Here is a 23,032-nt window from a genome sequence, read left to right on the forward strand (position 1 = left end):
TTACTTCGGAAATTTAAGAGGAAAGTTTCCAACTTCTTTAGTCTTATTATTTGAAATATATTTTTTAAATAGTAGAATATTATAAATTATATATTATTTTTAAAATAAAATTAAATAAACGTCATTATTTCTACTTGGATAAATAAACTTTTATTATATAAAAAGAATAGATTTGATTGTGAAAGAATTTTCCAAGAATGCGAAACTTTGAAAGGAAAAATGAGTAACAGATCGATAAGCGAGCAAACGCTTAAGCGAATCTTATCGCGATTTGTGTTTATTTGAAGTTTGCAAGAATTATGTGCTCCAAGCGAAGACAGTGACGACGCTTCAGATTCGCCATGGTGCCATAAACGAGCCTCATAAAGTCGTATCTGCGATACATCTATAAGATACACACATAGGTGTAAATGTAGAGAAAAATACGAGTTGATATGTAGCATGTAGAAAGTGTCAGCGATACAATCAACCATCGTAAATCGCCATCCGACGCTTTATGTTAGCACTTTTCGCAATTTTCCACAAATGCTTATTGCTCTTGCACTTTAACAATCATTGAGAACTTTTACTTGATAATAATTTTTTATTTTTCCAAAGATACTTGATTTTTTTGTCGCTGGCGAGTTAATGATTAAATTGGTAATTGAAAATTGATAATTAAATTGACAATTAATGGATCGATTGTATTTATAATACAAATTAGATATAATTGGTAAGGAAATTTGTTTTATTAAATTTTATCAATTACACTGTTGTCGCATATAGGTTTATAAAAATCCACAAGAATCAAAGTATTAATATAACAGATTGAATAGAACCTTGTAAAAATTGTATTTATTAAATTTCAAGTAAGAGCGAATACCGAAACGCAATATATTTTCTTTCGTTCGAATTTTGGTATATCCAAGCGAACACATCTTGATCGTTATTTACTTTTATGTTTCCTCGGTAAGCCAGCCGCCGTAATTCTGTGTAAGCATCATCGCTTCTCCATCGAGGAAATTTCATAAAGATCGCATCCGCTCGCACACGCGAAGAAATTTCCGTGAAGGATGATAACCAAAATTGCGTTTCTGATTCGTCGAGGATACTTTCAGGATGCAGGAAAGCTTCGCCTTCGAGCAGGAGCACGGCTTAGCTCCAGGGAAGAAGGATGGAACGAACATCTGCAGGATTAAATCCCATCCTTCTCTCCGTCTTCTTCCTTCCCTTCGTCTCTTTTTCGTCTGTTAGCAAATTGACGTTTACGCGTTGGGAAAGCGCGAGTTCATCGTCGTCGGTAAGCTCAAAGGACGACGACAATGGTGGGCTTGCCTAAGATGATCTCTGCAAAATGCATCGCGTCTGCTGCTTAATTATCTTTAATTAATCCATACCGCCCGGTGATTTTGCATCTCGCCGAGATTAAGAGCGGCGAGATTAACATACCGGAGGCTTAGCATTCCAGCATATGTTTCTCGTGAGCAAGTGTGTGTGTGTGCACATATATGTAAAACTTGTGCTTGAAGAACTAATTTTCTGAGGACATGAATTTGAACAGACGAAAATCGTTGGAATGCGTATTAAAATTTGGTCGATGTATATTTACGCTATATATTATTTGACCATATTATCGGAATAATCGGAATATACTTGGTAAATTGATATCTACATCTCTAATCAAATAATTACACGAATATAAATTTAAATTAGATAGAGAAAGAGAGAAAGAAAAAAAGAGATAAGGATGAACATAGATAATTTTAATACAAAGATATTTTTGATCACTTTTCTGCTGAGGAAAAATATGATATAAATTTATAATTAATTTTGTATTTACCTTCTTTGCACTGCTAATATTGTACTGTATAAAAGTAGCTCTACAGTATATAATCTTCAACAATTCTGTATATTTGCAACCGCAGACAATCTAATTATGGCGTAAGTAAGTAAAGTAGATAGATCGTCGTTAAATTCGTAACTTCGCGTCACGCATAGCACGTATAATGTGTAGGCACGTGTGTTTGTACACGCAACAGATCTCGTAAGCCGATTATAAGGATATATCACCGTTGTAGCCGGTCGGGTCGATTTTCTGGTTCGATTCTCCTTCCTCTTGGCTGAGCCAGTCGTCTTACGAGCTCGTCCTCGTCGATCTTGGTTCTTCATTTGCCGCTTCGTTGAAGATTCGCTTCTGAAAATACTGTCGCGTGGAAATTGCTAACAAGCGACAGAGTGTCGTCGCTCGATAGATACAGCGAGCAGATTTACGTTCATGTGGCTCAAAACTGTAATGCACAAATTGGTGCCTCCATCTCATTCACAAAATAACAAATGAATTTAAAAATATTTCGGCACAAGGGGACGTTTAAATTTTAAGTTTGATCTCTTCGATATTTAAATTAAAATTTAATTTTAATTTACGTTATTTATAGCTTTAAAAACTGAAGAATGAGATTCTGTGTTTTCCGTTTATATAAATTTAAGCAGAATAAATTTTTGGACTAATTGACAGATTGTTGATATCGCGAACGAGGTTAGAGGTTCAATTTTGACTTGTGTTAACACTCGAAACGATATTTTGTCTAAACGAAGAGCCATTCTTGCAGCCGCATTTGCAAGCCGCGAGGGATTGCTGCCAGGCATGCTGCTCGACATAAAGTGTAAATCGCACGTGCAACGAGTTGCGGCAATCGATTGCGCGGATGTGGAACACGCTCCAATTTGAGAGAATTGCACATGTAAGCCGGGGTCTTGTGGCAGCTCATGGCCGGGCCGGTCGGGACGAGAAACGCGATTGTTGACATTCCAGTAATTGTTCTTTACACTCAACATACTTAAAAAAAATTTTTTTTTTTTTCTAAAACACGAAGATCTTTTTACAAAAGAAAGGTAATTTAAAAACCCACGGTTGCATCATGAGAGATTCTGTTATATCTAAAATCTTAATCATTTTTCACGAGAATCTTTTTTGACAGCAGATTAATTTCTTCAGTGAAGAAATATTACAAATTACACCTTTATATATTGAAAAAGAAAAAAAAACAGAAAAATATTAAGAAATTATAGTAGGTCAGGTAAAATTGCACATAATTTGGTAAAGCGGTGCATCGCACGTATATTTGTTTTACCTGCACGTGCGAGAAAACGGCGGAAAAATCATATGCTAGACTTTCAACACTCCGGCGAACGGGAAACGAGAGAAAGGGAAACATATTCAAATTGTTATTGTTATCTCGCAATCGGAGAGAGGCCTTGTGTATTCCTTTTCTGGAATACGCAAGTCGTATCCAGTGATCGTGTGAGAATTTTGCAATATGAGAAACTTGCGCTGCATCGCTGGTTGGATGTTCTAAAAGCGTCGGAATATTTCGATCACAGACTTAGAGGGGAATTGAAATCGATTGGGATCTCAAATTTTTTAATTAAAATTTACCTTTTTCATATATACACATTAAAATCTCTTATTCACATTATATTGTATTATATAAATAACAAATGTTTGAAATTATTTATTTTTATGCAGAAAATGTGGAATAACCAATGTCTTATAGATGAGAGATGACTTGATCTTTTTTCTGAGAGTTTAGAAACGTCAAAAAGAAGGTCTTGCTTTTAGTCATTATGTTTCATTTTACCACTTTATTATGCCAAACATAGGCTTACATTCTCTTCAAGAATGGTTTTTCAGAGTGCTGTTTATAACTGATACTTTACTTTGTAGTCTATCAAGAGATTCCAGAAAAGGTATTTTCCTTTGCTTTTCCATCCGTTCTCTACGTCTTGTATTCTACAAAGACAATTGTTTGTATATTTTAGAAGATCAGACAATGCGAAAAAGTTTAAATCAAAACTTTAGTTCTATCGTAATACAAATTCAGAGAATATGAGAAACTGTTATTTTGTACTTGGATTATTTGATGATTATCTTGGTCTTAGATATTTTACTTGAAAAGTTAAAATAAAATGCGAGACATCTCTCATTTTATTTAAAAAACTATAAAACGAATTTTATATAAATTTCTTATTTGAAACGAGTTTACCATTAGTCTTCTAAAGTTCTTCTTAAGATTTTTTAAGTTTTTTTTTTAAGGAAAAATAGTTTGTATTACAAGTGCAGTAGGTCGGTTATTTCCTGTAAGCACGAGGAGTGAACGCACGAGCCGAAGGTGAGCCGTAGGCGAGTGCGTTCACCCGCACGAGTGGGAATAACCGATCCTCACATGTTATACGATATTTTTTGTTACCTGTGCGTCGAAGTGTGGTCACCTTGAGTGTGAATTGATAGATTAGCCAAGGTTAGATTCGCGAAGGCGACAAAGCATCGGCAATTCTGCAAGAATTACCATGCGTGTCGCGAGATGGCATGCACGTGCGAAAGAAATAATGAAGCTAGATAAAATCAGCTGATTATTAGGTGATAATGCTGTAAAGTGGGGGAAGGAATACTTTTGTCATACCATCTATTGGGGGCACAAAACAGTGAAATAATGGTTTTACTTGCATGGGATAACTGAGGTTGTAGGTAAACGGCCGTTTCGCGGCCGGTAGGCCATGAAAAGAACCACTTTTGACGCACGTGCAACAGAAATACTTTTTTCTTGCGCCGTGTGGAGCGATTATCTGCATAGATAGAATCTTATGCTTAAACTGTTCAATCTCTTGTATTTTATAAAACATTAACAAATATGTTTTATATTTTTTATTTTAAGGATTAAATTGAGACAAGATTTTGGTACAAAATGTTTAAAAATTAAACTCAATGAAGTAATGTCATCATTAATTTTTAAATTTGTTAATTTTTAATATTATATAATAATCAGAAGTACCTAGAAATTGTTTTCGATTTTGCAGTGTCTATTCAAAAGTGATCTGACACTCTTTTCCTTTGCTACGTGAAACATGTGTTTTTCGCTGCGATGCGAGGGAAACCTCGTGCATTATTTTCCCCGTAGTTTTCTGGCAAACTCAATAAGGTGGCGTTGAAAGGTTCGGAAGCCGATTTTTATTCTTCGCTTAGGCATATGCAAATATTTGCATAAAATATTTACATCAGCCGATATACGTATACATGCGTAACGAACGAGTGCGCGTGCGCGGGTGTGCGTGTATGCGTGTGTCGGCGAGATAAATAAATAAAAGCGCCGACGTGCGTCGCGTTGCGTTACGCACGTCGCGATATTTTTATCAACTTGTAATTCGGCAGGAATGCGATCGCACTGTGAATCGCATCGAACGCTGTACGATCCGTGATAACGCGATGCACGTTTATTTTTAGCAGACGTACTCTGTTGTCATTTCCCATTGTCGCGCCGACGGCGACGAGGTATAAACGAGGCTGGCGACGAACAACGGGAACATCGGGCATTCATTCGTTATCGATTCCTTATCGCGCTTAGGATAACATGTATTGAGTTTGTCGAGACTAAAAAAAACAAAGGGAAAGAGTGGGAAAAAGAAACTTCGTGGGTAACTCGACATGTAAATGTAACGGAAAGCAAAGCTTTTACAAATAAACACGAAATTTATGAAATTTATTTTAGATTTTTTCTTCCAGCAGAACGAAAGATTGATTGAGGAAAGATACACAATGGATGCGGACAATATTTGCGCATTCTATTTTGCTGGGATAAATTTGTTGATAATAGAAAAATTAAATCAAATTGAATCCGAAATTTGTTATTTGTCCGAAACCGGAATTTGTTATTTGTTTCTCGCAGTTATGTTAACGATTTTGCTGAAATACGTATAAATTTAGCCAGGTACAGATTTGAAAATGTATTGGATTAAATATGTAGAACATTAAATTAAATATGTAGAACATTCAAATTGATTACTAGAATGTTAAAACCAGTGTTGCTCGTCATGATTGATGATATCCATCATAATTATTTTGAGGGTTCAACAAAATTATTTTCAGATCTGCATCTAGTCAAACGTTTACATACACCCATTAAAATCAATCTTTCCGTGATTTTATAATTATTACAAAAGGAAAACGAAACTATATATGTCAAACATTGTATATATTACAATAATTCTAATAATTTATTGCAATGATTATTATAAAATTTTACCGATTGTTATACGTCGTTTACGACAGAACAAACAATTATCCAGATAGTATCTCGTGTAACGAAGTCATATGAAAGAAAGGTGAAGCGAAATGCGCGTAACGAAATCCAGGTCTAAGCCAACGCGGAAGTGGAAATCATAGAAAACGGAATTAACGCGCTCCGAAGGATATCGCGGCTTGTTCCCGAGGTTGCTTTCCTCGTCGAAGGGACAGCTGGTGATGGTGGTGGCGGTGGTAGCAGTGGTGGCTGACGGTGGCGGCGGCGGCGACGGCGGCGGCGGCGGTGGTGGTGGTGGTGGTGGTGCTGGCTATCACTCGCGTAGGAGTGGCAAGAGGAAGGGAAATTGGTCGCGCGCACGCGTCAGCCTCCAATGCTCCGACTACCCCGATCCGTTCAGTCTTGCGCGACCCTTCACGTGTGTCGTGTCGCTCCCTCCGTTCGCATCGGTGTCAGATCTTGCATCGGTTTCCCGCCCGCGCTTTTCTCGCTCTCTTTCTCTCTCTCTCTCTCGCTTTCTCTTTCTCTCTTTTCCCTCTTCGTCCAGCCGCCAATTTTCCGCCCGGCGACCCGTGCACGCGTTCTCCAGCCCGGCAGAGCGGAGGGAGCGTTTCGTACCGCGGTCGCGCGAATCACGTGCGCGAGTGTGTGTATGTGCGACACGCGGGGATAGAAAGTGAAGCGAGCGAATCGCGTGTTCCCTGGACCACGTGGCACGGCCGGTGCTCCAAGAGGATTTCCCGGCTCTTCGGCAGCGACAGCGAAGTCCCCGATCACGTATGGTTTGCAGTTGCGCGAAAATTTTATTACATGGTGCGGATACATTGGGTGACCTATACTTTCGCGAGATATTAAAAGAAATCTTTGTGTCAGTTAGCGTGTCACGTAAAGCTGCACGTGGTTCCACGACTTTTTAAGAATATCAAGCAGCCTGTCATTAAAGTGATCGCGCAGTGAAGATTCGTGGAGAACGCCGCGCGAGTGCATTTAAAATCAGTGAGTGCATTTAAGCGAATAAAAAAAAGTACACGGTGTGATCGAGAAGGAAGAGAATACTTTTTTTTACGTGAACCGATTCTCATCGTCTGTATAATTCTCCGTGTTTTCTCCGCGTGGATTCTCTCTCTCTCTCTCTCTCTCTCCGCGCCGTCTCCCTTTCTCTGTTTCTCTCTCCCCCTCTTTCTGTCTTTCTCTCTCTTTTTCGGCCGTGAGGCCCGACGAGTGCAAGTCCTCTACTACTGCGCCGCGGATTGCGCTCGCCGCTCGCGTCGTACCTGCCTGGTTGCGCTCGCCCGTCCTGCAACCCCTGCCAACTCGTGCCGCCACCCCCGCGAGAGACCGTCGCGGGATCGATATTTACGAGGTAAGATGGCTCGTCGTTTCTCCCTTACGCGACTTTCGGCCACGCCGGTATGAGCGTCAGGTTGAGAATCGGAATCTCCATTCCTCAAACTGATCTCCAACGCACGAGATCTGTTCTTCTTTGCGCAAAATATTATCCCGGTGAAATATTATGCGGTGCGAATCCCCGTTTCTGTTTATCCATGTATCCTTTTTCTCGACTGGTCTGTTGATCTGCTAAAAAGAAGTGTGTTAAAATTAAATTGGTGAATTTTTCCTTTCGGGAAAATGTCCTAAGGATTTTTTCGGCGAGTGTTTTCGCACAAGATTACGATTATGTAACCGTCGACGAATTACATAAGTATGCATTCTACGTAGTTTGAAATACCACGTGAATATTGTTAAATCGAATCACGTTGTTCGCGTTGTTTGCGACTGCAATTACGATGAATTCGTGCGGAAATTGTGACGAATATTTCAACTTTTTTCGCTCACGTTTGGAATGCAAACGCATTTTAAACAACGGAACGCATTTAAGCTTTTCACTTTTTTAGATATATTTTGTATAAATAACATAGATTGCTTTACACGTATTTGTAAGCTCTGTCGATTTTTCTTTTTATTTAATAGCGATTTTTTTTACAGTTAATTCAACGTTTCGGCGTAAAGACTTAAATGCACAGTAAAAACAAGTCTGCCGCATAAACGACATTAAGCGTCTCGAAGCTCGCATAACAATTCTCTGCGTATTTTTTCTAATAATAGACATTCGCAATAATCGATCGCAGTGACCGGAATTCGTCGGTTTGCTTCAACCATTTTCAGTCTTCAAATAACAAGTTTTTTTCATTATCTATACATGTAACAAAAACGCGTTTCCTGTCTACACACACACACACTACAAATTAGTAGTACAAAACTACACAATTTGTAGTGAAAATATTTTAAATAAAATTTTTTAGTGTTTTTATTTTTATAACTATAATTTTTTGTTTAATGTAAAAATATATTTGCACAATTAAAGATAAAAATATTAAAAAATTTTTTGTATTTCACTATCAATTGTGTAAGCTTTACACATATTATTTATGTAATTTTACATACTTTTTTATAGTATACGATGTACAATCGATTGCGTTTCAACAAGTAATATCTATATAAATTTTATTATAATGATTAATAAACATTGGAAATCAAACGCAAATAAGAAGTACAAATAAATAAATCTGTACGCTTAATCAGCAAATATGCAAAAGTAAAATTTAATATTACTTTTGTTGATTTCTCGATATTCCAGCGGAAGCAATTTCAACATTATCGATCAGAGTATTCCGTCACCGAAAGCATCATTATTTTCTTCCTTAGTTTGTCCCTGCATTATTTTGCAGAATAAGCTTGAAATCTTCACGGTCGCAATGGCACATGCAAAAACTTATTTAGTTACAAAGTGAAAATGCGGATACGTAAATAAAGAGTGTTACATAATTTCGTCGTTTTCGCGGGCGAGGTCGGCTCTCGAGAGAGTATGTTCGTACGGTAAATATACCTACTAATGCAAAAGCGTATCATTGCGAACGAGCCCGCTCGTGGTAACCGCGCTCTTTTGGCAGCGGTTTGCGCGGAGTTTACGTATTTAATCGTAAAGACGCATAAACAGTTCTGGAATCTGACCAGAAATCGCCGGCTGCGTGCCGAGCCAATGAATCCGCTTGCGAATTCACGATAATGGGAGTGCGAATTGCGAGATGAAATTACTGTTTTACCGGCGAAAGGGGAAATTTGCGATAAATATTTAAGTAGATTTCTTTATAGCAATATCGCAGCATTAATAATTCCAAATATAATAATAGCATTGCATTAGCGTACGTTATTAAGTTGAACAATTTAATGTAACGATGTACGAAATTTTTTTTATTATATTTCTGCAGAAAGAAATGAATATTAAAGTTGAAAAATTAAATGTATGCATAAACAGAACTTGAAAATTTGTAAATGTTTTAAACCGAGACGAAAAAATTAAGTCATATAATTATAATTATAATAATATTAGTTTTAATCATTTTTTTGTGGTCTCTCTCTTTCTCTCTCTCTCTTTACACAAAGTCTAAAAATTATTTTTTAAATGTAAGTTTTGTAAGAGAAAGAAAATCTGATTAACAGATAGAATCTTAGTGAATTTGTTTACTAAGTATTTAATTATTTATTTAGATATTTATTGAGACGGATTCCGTGATGGCCAATTATTGAAAATGACGTTTCTATCAAGTAGTAAGAAATAACACAATTTAACATTCCGCACCATTTCCATGACGGGATCTAATCGACGCGAATTATTAGCCATTCTCGGGTCAGTAACGAGCAGTTATTTCACGAAGTGTAATATGGGTAATTACTTGACCAGCGAGTGCACCAGCTTGGGTCGTTAGTCGCATTCCCGACGTTCCGACGCAACGTGTGCAACGTGTGCGCGCGCGCTACAATATAACGCATACGTCTCCTGTCGTGCGAGAAATGCCGACAGATCTGTCTTAATCCGGCGAGATCAAGCTTGCTGATTAAACACCGTTTAATCTCGATCTTGTTTAAGTATCCACCCCTATTGTCGCAAAGTTTCAGGCACTTGCGGCGAGTGTTTGTTACCGGTGTAAAACGAGACTCGTCGTATTTATTTTGTTTCTTGAGGAACAGGGATACCCCTTGCCGTCACTTACACACGTATCCCGAAGAGAAATAACGGAGGCTATGAATATGCCTCTAAGTCTAAAATATGTCTCTAACTTCGGAACTGTTCTGCTTTCGTACGAAAGTATGATCACCGGTTCTTCTCGGTTGGTCTCTCGCTTTGAGAGAAAATGCGCGACTTTCTCGAAACACCCTACACGTGAAAAAGGCAATCGTTAATGTGTTTACTTTGAAAGCAGGTCCAAACGGGTTCTCCATTTCTTTATTTCACTTGCGTAACATACTAGGAAGCTCTTTCAGACTCGTTCACGAGCTGAAGGGTACGTTGTGGAAACGAAAGCTACCTCTAAAGCAGCAATTTTCAAACATCCCTCGAGCGTTTTTGACTGGATATTTGTACCACAAACCACTGAAGTTTAAATTGCGAACTTTACATCACCGTAGCGTTTAGAAAACGTATAGTAAAAAAAGATTTTAAAGGGATGTACATTACAGATGTCGTTTAATAAATTAAAGAGAAATAATTACAGATTAAAACAGATGTTAGTTGTGGAATTTTTATTATAGAATAGAACTTTCTCGATATATTTTTCCCGGTCAATTTCATACGCGTGTAATTTATTGTGCTTATAATTTTTCTCATTTCTCGGTTCTATCTGAAATTAACGAACTTTTTCCCTCGTACCATTCCATATTGACTTCTCCCCTCGACTATGTCGACACCCTAAAAGTTTGTCAACGCTATGTCAGCCCTTCACTCCGATAAAATGTCACGTGATCGAAATATCAGCGATACTCTTGGCGCCATTCGGAGCGCCGAGGGTGTCTGGGAACAATCGTGGTTTGTCCGAAATTTTTTGGTCGAAAAGGGTCAACACGGGTCAAAATTTCGATATAAAATACCACCATGGCGAAATTTTTGCTGCACACCAGAAATCAAGTTCGGATAGTATAATTAGTTGCTAATTATAATCGCTAATTTATTGCTTTTTGTTCTGAATTTATTTTATATATTTTCTATATATTTTAATAGGAAATTAGAATTAAAGCTAGAAGTATTCATGTAAAAAAGAACAATTTTTAAAGTTAATTACTACTTAAATGTTTTAAAATGCTGTATACAAATGAATATCAGACATATTTAATAATTATAGATACTCCGACACCAAACAACATAATCGAATAGATAAAAAATAAGTAAAAATTAATATTATTTAGATATCGAAAAATTTATTGAATTAATTGCTCTTAAAATATTCCTGATCTCGAATTAATTAAATAAACTTGTGAAAACCATCGTTTTTAAAGACACTTACGAATTAGTTATTGAAAACTAAAAATAAATAATTCAACGAGCCCATGTTGCTCTCATATCTTGCTTATCTTGCTGGAAATCATACACGCTTGCTTCTTACGTCTAAACAGCCGTCGCGTCCCCTCCTACGTGTCTGTAGCAATTACGAATGCCTTCACGAAATTTCACGTATACCGTCACAATCTTCCGAGCAAAGGCGGGCGCTTTCTTCGTGGCAGCCGAACAATTTCGCAACTGCCTAACCGCCGCGCGTTCTGCGAGAGTGCTTATTCTCGGCCACCACTCGAGGTGGTATTTCTCGCGCTCGTCCGCCGTTAGATCTGTCCGCAGTTAATAATGGCACGACTGTTTGATTTAACGGCGTCATTAGGGACCGTGCTCCCCCCTCTCTCTCTCTCTTTCTCTTTCTCTCTCTTGCTCTTCTCCTTTTCCCTCTGTTTCTGTTATCGTCGAGTTTTCCTCGGTGGGCCTTAAGGACCGCGACGCCATCGTCCATGGCTATTAGCTTTCGCCGCTCTCCTCGAGTAATTGGCCGTATTAAATTTAATAATCCGCCGGTCGCTAGCCGAGCCTAACCGCTTCCTATTTCGCGCTCTAGTAATCGGTTAGGCGGGCATTCCGAGTAAGCGAGTATAATTCACGGTGAGCGTGAAGTCTCCCCATCTCGCGTGAGTAAAGACGAGAAGCGAGAAATCAGGTAGGATTAGGCAGCGAATTTTGGAGAGGTTCAAGAGGTAATATGCGAATCCCACTTTAGAGACGTCTCTGTGTTCTGTGCGTATCCTGATTTAAGTGATATAGATGGATGCACACACATTTGCCGTGCGTGAATTTTTAATGCCGAAATGCAATTTTAATTAAACGTGATATGCAAGAGATTTTAGAATGTGGAAAAAGTCAGATAAAAATGTGATATGTAGAACTATGATACTGTGCATTATCTCTCTCGTAAAAAGGAGAGCGCACTCGTTCGAGAATGATCCTTATTATAAAAAATTTCAGGATTGCTTCTACAGGAATAAACTACATCCTGCTTAATGTCATATGTGAAGTGGCATTTGTCATCTGTAAATTTTTAGAACTGCAGTTTCTAAAAATTCACATGTAACGTGAAATTATGACTTCTGTCAAATATATATGAAAGTTTAGAGTCAAAAAGATGTAATATCAAAGAAGGTACTATTTCATAAAAATTAAATTTCTTTCTTTACGAACAATATCCGTACAGAATTTGAAGTCTGTATCTAAAAAAAAAAAAAACGAGCTTGCGTCACGCGATGTAAATAAACGTTGCAATGCATGAGACGTCTACCAGTTCGTAAATTTTTATGCCACACGCGAAATACATGATTTCAATTGGAAATGTCAATGTCGCATGCGACGTCGCCGCGTTTGTGCGCAAAAAGATGATTCGGCTGTACGAAATCCACCGGAAATCCGCGGATACTATAAGCGGCGCGTGCAACAAGGAGGATGTATTCGCGATTCATAACGGGGGCGTAATCGGTCGCCCCGACGATCTGACATTGATTAATGCGACGGCGCGCGCTCGTACGGAATTGTTAAATCGCGTCCCGCAATAGCTCGCGCCTAATTACGCGTGATTTCGCCGCGCCGCGTCGCGGGCGCGGACGCTACACGCGCGGTTACAGCCGGTCACGTAACACGCTCGAGAATTATGCGCGCACGTCCGGATATGCAGTCAACACGTTTGCCTTCGTCCCGCCAAGTATTACTCTGCGTCACTTTAAGTTCCACGGGAGATCCTAAGCCCCGGTTGCATTCTGACGTTGATTAACATCGATCATCATAATTAATATTTGCGGATCATTACCACCTTCGCTGTTACTAGAATTGACAAAGTCTAGCTGAATAATCTTTCTCCTAGTTTCCTAGAAAACATGAAGGATTCAAGGTAATGTGGAAGCTGTAAAGATTTATCGTATTTCGTCTGAAATAAATTATTAGAAAATTCTAAACTTTCTAAAAATTTTGATTTAAAAAATCTATTTAAATATTTATAATTTTGTAAATTATAACATACCGATAATTTTTTATTTATTTGAAGTATTCTTGGGATTTGCTATTGGGCTGTTTAATCTTCGGCTGATAATTTGGTATCTCTTGTACAAATAACAATAATAATTTAAAAAGTTAAAAAACATTGTCACAAATAATCTTAATTTGTTAATTTTTATGATTGTTCAGAAATGCTATTTTATTTGCATAAGATGATCACATCGATAACTGCACACATCGTAACTACATCGATGAGATAGATTTATATTAGCGGTTGGGAATTTCCCGCGGTTGGAATTATGAACGCACTCGTCGAGACGTATCGATCGGCCGTTAATTTAGTATCGAGAGCTGCGAGATGAAAATTTTAAGCTCGAGCTGATATAACCGATTAAAATGCCGATTCGCGTCTTTCGTGAGTGGGATTCGCTCTCTCTCCTGGATTTGATCTCGCAGCCGATAGAATGGCGGCAGTACGTGCGTATTTGCTCGCGTTACGCCGACGGTTAATTAATTTCCTCTTCTGGAGATAACGGCCCGCGTATCAGAGCTGTCGCGTCGCAGAAGTCTCGGGCCTTTTGGTTAATTAAACGCCGGCTGTCGAGGGTAAAAATAAGATTGTTTTGGCTACGCGGTGAGCGTTTTATCTCTCGCGCCTTATGTTTTCCAAGCGTCGTTGTCGGTTTTCAGACTGTGGACTTTGACGAGTCCAATGAGCATCTCTCTTTGGTCTTAGGTAAAAATTATTTAGAAATCTTCGTCGACAAAGTTGCATTCGATTTTTTCTTGACGAAAATACGAAGTTTTTTATTCTCAGATTGAAAAAGTTTGATGATTTTTTTTTGAAATTATTTACTACATTACACGCATTAAAATTCATTTGCTGATGCATTATTCTACACACATCCTATTAAAAGGATTCTTACGTAATGTTGTAACACAGAGCATATCTGAAGTACGTGTCTCAAGTTTCAGACATAAATCTCTGGCGAACACGGAGTAAATTAATCTCGGGTTACGTTTTACAGATCTACTGTTTACCACGTCGCAACGTAACTCAGAACGGCAAATAAATTGTACATCAGTTGCCTTACATAATCTGACGCCAAATCCGGAATAATCCTCGGCGTCTCGGCAGTCAGCATCTCTAAAGTCGGCACGTGTGACGAGAAAATTATATGCGCGTGGGGACGATCGTTTCGTTACTTGCACCCCCTTGCGCGCAAGGGAGTTGGTAATATCGGCGTGGCACTGCCCTTGCGCGACATATTAGTTTCGTGATGGGAGCGGATTACGCGAGCTCTTTCTCTCTCCCTCGTCTACCGGCGGCCAACGTCCGAATCATGTATCTCCTCTCGGGCAAACGGAGGGCGAAGCTGTACTTAATTTGAGATTAATTCTCGAGATGCGCTTTATGTACGCGAGAGCGTTTTCCTAGTGTGAACGAGGTTAACGAGATAATTTAATGAAGCTTTAGCGGCATCGTTATGCGAGAGCCGTGAGTTAGGTGATTGTTCACTCGGTGGGAACCGCGAGCATCGATAATATCCGAGGTAAATAGTTCAAATTCTCAGATACCAAAAGTTGCGCGAGTTTTTTTATACGAAAAAAATTACGTAAAAGCGATAAATAAATAATTATAGAGTTTGTGCAAACAGGAAAAGTTTAGAATTATATTTGTATTATACAAATGTAGAAAAACGTGTTATCTGAAGAACGAAATGACTATAAATTTGATAATTTTTGATATTTATTTAATAGAAAATTAACAAGTAATAAAAATTATAAATGTAAAAGAAATTCTTTGTAGTTACATTTTTTTTTAATAGCAATAATTTATCATTAAAAAATTTTTTTTTAATGAAAGATTTTGGCATAAACCGAAATAAATCCTGTATGTACATATTTTCTTTATATTTTGATATAAAAGCAAACATAATATATCTTCTGAGAATTAGTTAATATATAGCAGGGGGTTCCGGATAACTTGGACGGGCAGGGGTCCCGAAGTCGTAAAGGCACGGCTGTTCTCGGCGTGGGATCACGTGCAACGCGGACATAAACGAGCAGGGGACCGGTCTCGCACCGTTGCCCCACATTATTACATTAATTTTCCTCATTCTACGCAAACACTAGGCAGATCGGCATTAAGATATTCCCGTGGCCGAGCATCGAGACGTGCATCCTGTGTTGGCTCGTGGTTGTATCGGCCATTAGAGTACCGGTCTAGCTAAACACGCGTCAAACCATCACTGAGCTTTTTTACGATCTCACGTCGCACGACTAGATAGCATACGACGAACATATTTTCCTATTTTTTCTGTCATATTTTCTGTCATATTTTTCCTGTCGTTTCCGATTTGCTCCATGCGGATTGAACTGCGTTTTAGCGCGGAGTCGCGCGATGAATATTTCTTTGTACATGGCACACGTAAATTTTCATATTCATGACACTTTCGCCGTGGGCGTTTACGAAATTGTATTTTGTTTATTTTCCATAGTTTCGTGGATAAAGGTTTGTTTGTTTTTTTCATCAAATAGTATTACGCATCTGGGCTTTTCTACACGCTGTCCGATGTTTGACTTTAATTGAATGCTTCAGGTTGAAAATAAAGATTCAGTACAATTGGGATTTTATAATAAAAGATTTGAATAGTAACTTTTAATCGTGAAATATTTTCGTGTTACCTACGAAACGTTGCTTTTATCACGCAACGTGTGCGCGCAAGCTTCAATCGCGCAAGAATTCGAGATAAAATTCTCTCGTGTGTGGGCGAACTTTCGTCGTTGCGCCGCTCGATACGGTCGAGTTATGTGTACCGGGTGTTCCGTTTAATTGACTCCGAACTTCACGTCACGCGCCTGCAAACGCGATATTTGTGGAATTCGGGCAATGTCTGGCGTGAGCCTTTATCGATCTTGCCCTCGCTAGCTCGTAACGCGCCGATTTGCGCGCCCCGGGAAAAAGCGAGAAACGCTGTCTCCTTCTCTCTCCGCCCCCATCTCCGTCCCTCTCTCTCGAAAGCCAAGGGAAAAGGTCCGTCCCCGCGAAATTCGCTGGAGGGTCGTTTGATTTATGGCGGAAGTTCCTCGTCGCCGCTCTCCTCCGCTGAATTTCATGAAGCTGCTGCTGCTGTTGCTGTTGCTCGCCCTTTTCTCAATCCCTTCTCAGTCGCACGTTCTCGCGTACCTTTTTCGCTCCGTTCGGCGAAAGCCCTTTCTCCTCTTTTTCCCCTCCCTCCCGCCTTCTCTTTTTTCACCCTTAACCCTTCGTTCGATCGCGCTCCTTCGGGGTGAGAAATTGCGGGCGGTACCGCGTTTTGACACCGGCGGTCGACCGGCCTGATCGATTTCCTGCGACCGCGCCTTTCGACTCTGAAAATTGCCCCCCTTACGATCGAACCCGCTAATAACGCCGATGAAATACACGAAGCGTCATGGTGTTAATCACAGGCATCGCACCAAATCGTTGCACCCTTCTGGAAAATAGGAGGATGATTGAAGAGGGGAAATTAAATGTGTGATTTAAATTAATCTGAGTTGCGTCAGGCAGGATATTTTGATCATGTTTGCAGCATTGTCAGTTAGTTTTTTAAAAACTACTTAATTAGAGGAAGTACACGTTTTATTCTTCAGGAGAGAACATATTACATGTATCGAGATATTAATACTTGTTGAATAAATTTACACAATAGAGGGATTTTTAATTCTAATATTTAATTATCTCTTTTTAATTTAACGACGACTATTATTCTGGAATTTTATTTTAATAATACTGCTTTATACTACGTAATTGTAAATTAGCGCGAATTAGCATTGAAGAATGATTACAGTATGCCGTATTGATTGGTGTGAAATTATTATTTTGAAACTTCTGTTAATTCTGAATAATTAAGAAGGATATTTTATCTTGTTTCAGGTATGTATGCCACTACATTCTGCAAATGCCCGCGATTCGACTAACTGTACTGATTGGTTTAAATCAGTGAAAGGTAACGCACTTTTTGCATTTTTTCTATATGTAAGGTTATATCTTTGCAATAGATCTTTTAATTATATTTCTGATATCGGAGAACATCTCTTTATTTTTTACAAAAGAAACGATAACATTTGCTCTTTGGTCGATCGGGGTGATTGAGCCTCAAGAGTTTGAATTACTTCGTTAAAAATGTCTAATAAACTATATCAATTTAATGGCAATTTCTTGCTTGAAACTTGATCTTTCTCGATGTAAATATAGAGACATTAATAATTTTTAAGCTTAACGATAATTGAGGAAGAAGACAATTTTTCATGGATTGTCCTTGAAACTCAAATAACAGAATTTTAATTAAGATTGGGTATGAATGATATATCATTTTGAAATATTCTAAATGCGATCTAATTTTTCGCGCATTTGGCTTCTTTAATCTACGCGTCAGCTCGTGTCTTTTATTTTCGCCTCTTCCGCCTCGAGTTTGCGCCTCCTGTAGAAATTAGTTCACGTCGATCCGGAATAGGTCGTGGGGCCTCTGCGGAACGTGTGCTTCCTTATTGATTCGATCGGCGTTACGTCCCCGTACGAAAATAAATTCGTACTAAATCGTCGTCGTTCTCGTCGTCTCCGGTATCGAACCGCGCTGCGCGCGCCATATCGCTTATTTCCGTCACAAAATCGATCGGCCGGTTGCTATTATCACGCTGACTTTTTCCACGGGTGTCGTAGAGCACGTGTTTGTACCGGGATGGATCCCGTCGCTTTGACGAGAGAGAGAGAGAGAGTGAATGAGTGAGTGAGTGAGAGGGTTGTTCCATTACGGCTAAATCACAACGACGACTTCGACAGCTGTCACTTATCCGATGCCCGCGCGATGTCCTATTTTGGATGTCGACCCGTAATTGACTACGAAAATTTTCGACGTATTTTCGCACCATGTCGTGGCTCCTTTTGCGAGGAAGGAAACTTCAGTGAGACCCGTAACTTTAAGAGTTCTCGGTGAATTTGTGTAATTTATGCGCGATCGAAGAGTTCTTTCGAGGTGTGTCCCTGGGAAAAAAAACCCCTGGGAAGAGTCGAGCGATATTGGTAGGAAGTATCGAGCATTTGAAGCGAGTATCGAGTGGAAATGTTATTCCTGCGAAAATATCGAGCAGCATAAATGCAATTTTGCAACATGTATAAATTATTCCGATTCCTATTACACATATATTATTTTTACGTTTTAATGTTTGTTGCTTTTTCCTTTTGTTTGATATGTACGCGGTTAAATCGAAACATCGATATGCTGTTAAATTCAGCACATTTTTAATTGCCACGTTGAATGCTTCTGCGAGCGTCGTGCATAATGAGCATTGTCATAAAAGGAAATTAATTTCTTCCATTACACGGGAATTAAGCAAGCTCCCGACCGAATGTCGGATGAGATGCGGTCGTCTCCCCTTTCAACATCGAACGCCGCCGGTTATATTTTCGCCGGCCCCCCCTCACCCTTTTCTGTCCCTTTGGCAATATGCAGCGCGCCAGTTGCGGCCGTAATTCTCTTCATGGCCGGGAAATAATTGCATCCGCGTTTCATTGTGTCCGCGGGCTTTATTTCCGCAACGCGTGTTACCCTTTTACAACTGTTTATATATCCGTGTCGATAACCTTCTCTCATGTATCGAGTACTCTGGTTAAGGCGACCTAAAATTGAGGGGATAGTTGGAGAGAAAGCGATGCTTGCTTTGAGAAAATATGTTTATATTTTTTTATTTACAAATAAGTATATATTCTAAAAATATTTTCATACATCACAGAATCTTTAATCTACTCTGCAAATCCAAGTGTGCAAAAAGCGCCTCATTCATGTGTGTGTGTGACTTAGTTTTCCGCAAAAATAACAGCACAATGTGTTAAATTATACGTTTAAATATGTAAATTTATCTTTTTATGCAATAGTGTTATTTTTATATGAAAACTAAATCACACACGAACAAGATATTTTTTACTCGAGTTTTGAATGTGATCCTTAGAGTATTTATCTTAAAAATATTTAGAGACGAGTACAATTCTCAATTGATGCATTTAAGGTGTACATTGAATTGTAAGATGGCAGCTTTACTATTCTTTTTTTAAAACAAGTTTCGCATTAAGGGGCAGGTTGTTTCGAGAAAGGCCATTAATTGCCACAGATAGTAAATGGAACTGTTCTAAATATCGACAGCGCGAGAGCACTCCACTTTTATTGGGGTTTAATTAACGCCGAAGGGGAATGCGGAGGGTTGAAAATGTAGGCGAGTTTATCCCCGCGAATCTAAATTTCAGGAGTGCTATCGACCCTTTTCCGCAGAGCGTCTCGGGATTCACATGAGCCCGGACGCCATTGCCCCTCGTTATTTTTATACTTATGCAGATCTCGAGATTTGTTGGAGGTTGCGATTTGCAATGCAAAGCCCCGGCGTAGTCGAGGGATATTGTTCGCGAACTCACATTTAATTAAGGAAAACCCGACGAATTTATTAGTATTTTGTAAGGACAATTTCAAATCTGAATTAAAGACTCGTTGAGATATTTAACATAGTTATTATTCCACGATTACCAGTTTTTATCCATTGACTGGTTACTCTTGGAGAAAATTAATTACATATTTAGTAACATTGTATATCTCTCTTATTGCATGGAACGATCGATGTAAATGTCTATGTGCATGTTTATGAGAGCTTCAAAAATTATTAATACTCATTATTAATTAATTACATATATTATATTAATTTGAATTAGACAGCGCATAGTATTTTATAAAAAAGGCGAAAAGAGAATCTATTTTGAGCTAATCAAAACTAACATTAAAAAACCTGTATATGTATTAAATTCTTCGTCGACTTTCGTAAAACAAGAATTTGAAATTTATTTAAAAAAATAATATGGAATTTATAGAGCATTCTATTTAGTGCATGTATAATTGGAATCAAGAAAAGTGTGTTTATAAAAGATGATAAATTTAAAAGTTTCAAAATATGTCTGGTTTAGTATAGATATTAAGAGGGTCATGCTCGTGTCATTTAATGTTACTTATAATTAATGGCCTGAGGGCGAGGGTGACAATAGCGAGTGGCGTCCCGCGTGTACTTTTCTGGAAAATTAATTTGGTAAATGTGACCGGGGCCGCTGGTACGTCGTCGCCTATGTAGCTGTCGCGAGAATGATCACCTAGTAATATTGCATCTACATACAGAATGCTCTGGATAATGTTTTTTTTCTTCTAACTAGACAGTATTCCATGAAAATTTCAAAACGACTTTTTTCATGCAGAGAAATTTCATATTCAATTTTTTCGATTTTAGATTTAGCTTCTATAACTTAAAATTTTATTAATATTGTATAATATAATTAAAAGATTTTTATCATCTATATACGTTATTAAATTTTATGTAATTTATTAATATGCCATTTTTATAAATCCTTATGACTAAAAAATCGATTTTTTGACGATGAAACGTACGACTTTTTGCCGAGAGAAAGTATGCAACATCAGGGACCACCCTCTATGTACAAGAATTACCACTGCAGTGATTATACGGATTGCATATTGCGCACGCCCGTTTGCATGTTGGTCCATGCATCGTGCCTTTCGTAGAGATGCTTAATACCTGCGTCGCGTGTTTTAGCATTTACGTACATTTTATATATACATAAAAAAAAATAAAGAAACGAGGAACTTTTTATAATGGTGTCTCGCGTACGACAAATAAATAACGAGATTAACGCATTTCGAAAGAAAATTTAGTGGTACGATACAGGAGGAAGGTGATTTATGCACCCCATTTCGCGGAAAATATAACGGCTATATATTCAAAACGTTTCGATATATCGAGAGATTCTTTCGGGTCCCCATATTTCATGCAAAAATTCGAAAACGTATCTCGCGTAGCAATCGCGCAAACAGCATAGTCGATTGAACTATCCGTCAAAGAATTAAAAAAGCAAGAAGAAATATAAATTTGCGTCTATTTCCATTCGCGATTACAATCCGATTTTTTTATCGTTTCCAATTTTACGATTAGACCTCGAATATTTACTGCAACATGGGGGGTTGTGCGGTGCCAGAGGTAAGAATTAAAATCGATTACTTTTGTGTTGGGAAACAAAGTTGTCGCATACGTACAATGCGCCGTTGCGCCGATCGTCGCGATTGGAAACTCCCGGCCAATTTTCGCTCGGCTTCGATGTTGCGGCAATTAATACCGCTACCAGACTGGAAACTACAGCCACGCGAGACAACGCGAGAGACGTGCGCCCGACGTTTCGGGAGAGGACCCATTAGTATGCGCCGGCCGTTTCGGTTCGGTAACCGCGCCGGTACGGGGCTTCAAATCCCGGGATTACGCGCGTGCGTTCGCTGCATCGGCTATATACGAGGCGTTCGATAAAATAGGCGTTCGATACACGTGGCGGTATTCTCTTGTGAATCCTAAAATAATATTTGTTGAATGAAAAATATCGCCGGGACGTCACAGCGTCTCAGTCCTGATCGATTAAAGAAGAAGAGTTCTTGAAGTTTTACCTCAGAAATGCAAATAGATAATAAAGTCTCGTCGATTAACCTTAGATGAATTTTAAAAACAGAATATGAAGAAGGGACGGCTTCGAAGATACTTAATATTCCAAAGCTTTTATTAATAACTGCGAAAAAGATGGGATGCTCAATAAAAGTTTCATTAAAACATTTCGATTAAAAGGAGACCGTTTTAATTTTGCGCTAAATAACGATATCAGATATCGCGTTTTATTCGCAAAATATACACTGATGAGCATTTCGTAATATAGTCGGAAATAGAAGGGTCAACTGGAGGGTCAATTGCCGCAAAACTCGATGGTTTTAAACACACGCAAAGTTTTTGGCAGTTTCATTGACATATGCGACACGTTGCATGTGAAATTCGCATTTCACTTCGAATGCAGTGAACGTATTTGCGAATGCAGTTGCTGGGGTTTTAACGAGATTCGCCGATGAAATTATTCCGCTGGTTATTTGATTTATTTCAAGCCTGATTAGACATTTCCGCGAGGTGCGAATGCAAGTGATTAATTTATGAGAACTAATTAAATTGGCTTTGTAAATATACTGTCGCAAAGTTGGAAGATTATGTAAATAATGTCAGTTTTGTTTACGAACTTTCGCGGGGTGTTTTAAAATTTTACGAAAAACTTTAATTAAATTTTATTTTTTATTATATTTTTCATTTTTTCTTCTTATTTTGTATTTGTAGAATTTATTTGTGATAAATGATACATAGTCTAAAATAGAATGTTTTTATTGCTGCGTAATGCATTTATTTGTTTTTAAAACAGAAACATGACTTAAAAGTATATGAAAAAGTGGAACGTTTAACTTCTTGGAATATATCTTGTGCATTTTCTCTCCGAGGATAAGACCAGCATGAAGTCTTAGAATTCTTCATTTCTCGCGGCGCGAAATAATTCCGGTATAATTTAGCGCACCGGGACGACGACAGATGTGTCAACTTAATTACTACGAGACGGTTAACGGTAGCAATTAAACGAAGCAATTAAAAGTTTTTCCACGCCCGAGTTGTCGAGGCTGCGGTTGTAAACCCTTTCCCTCGTTTTCCTGACAGGTTGCGGAGTGCACTTTCGCCCGAT

The 23,032-nt window shown here is 38.5% G+C and overlaps 1 protein-coding gene across 6 annotated transcripts in view; it reads left to right on the plus strand.

The window, feature by feature from the left end:
- Positions 1-23,032, plus strand: part of LOC105837890 — a 150,480-nt gene that overhangs the window by 31,704 nt on the left and 95,744 nt on the right. For 2 of the 6 annotated variants that reach the window (XR_004963161.1, XM_036286556.1), the window contains one exon: positions 17,330-21,355. The exons of 2 other annotated variants lie outside the window; for them this stretch is intronic. Coding sequence is in view for 2 of the 4 variants with exons in the window: in XM_036286556.1 (XP_036142449.1) it covers positions 17,330-17,399 (70 nt within the window). In the remaining 2 variants the exon portion in view is untranslated. Of the gene's footprint in view, positions 1-17,329; positions 21,356-23,032 lie in introns of those variants that run through there. 2 more of the 6 variants (XR_004963160.1, XM_036286555.1) reach the window with 1 other exon arrangement.

This window comes from Monomorium pharaonis, chromosome 5, assembly GCF_013373865.1.
Source record: "Monomorium pharaonis isolate MP-MQ-018 chromosome 5, ASM1337386v2, whole genome shotgun sequence".
Lineage (NCBI taxonomy): Eukaryota > Metazoa > Arthropoda > Insecta > Hymenoptera > Formicidae > Monomorium > Monomorium pharaonis.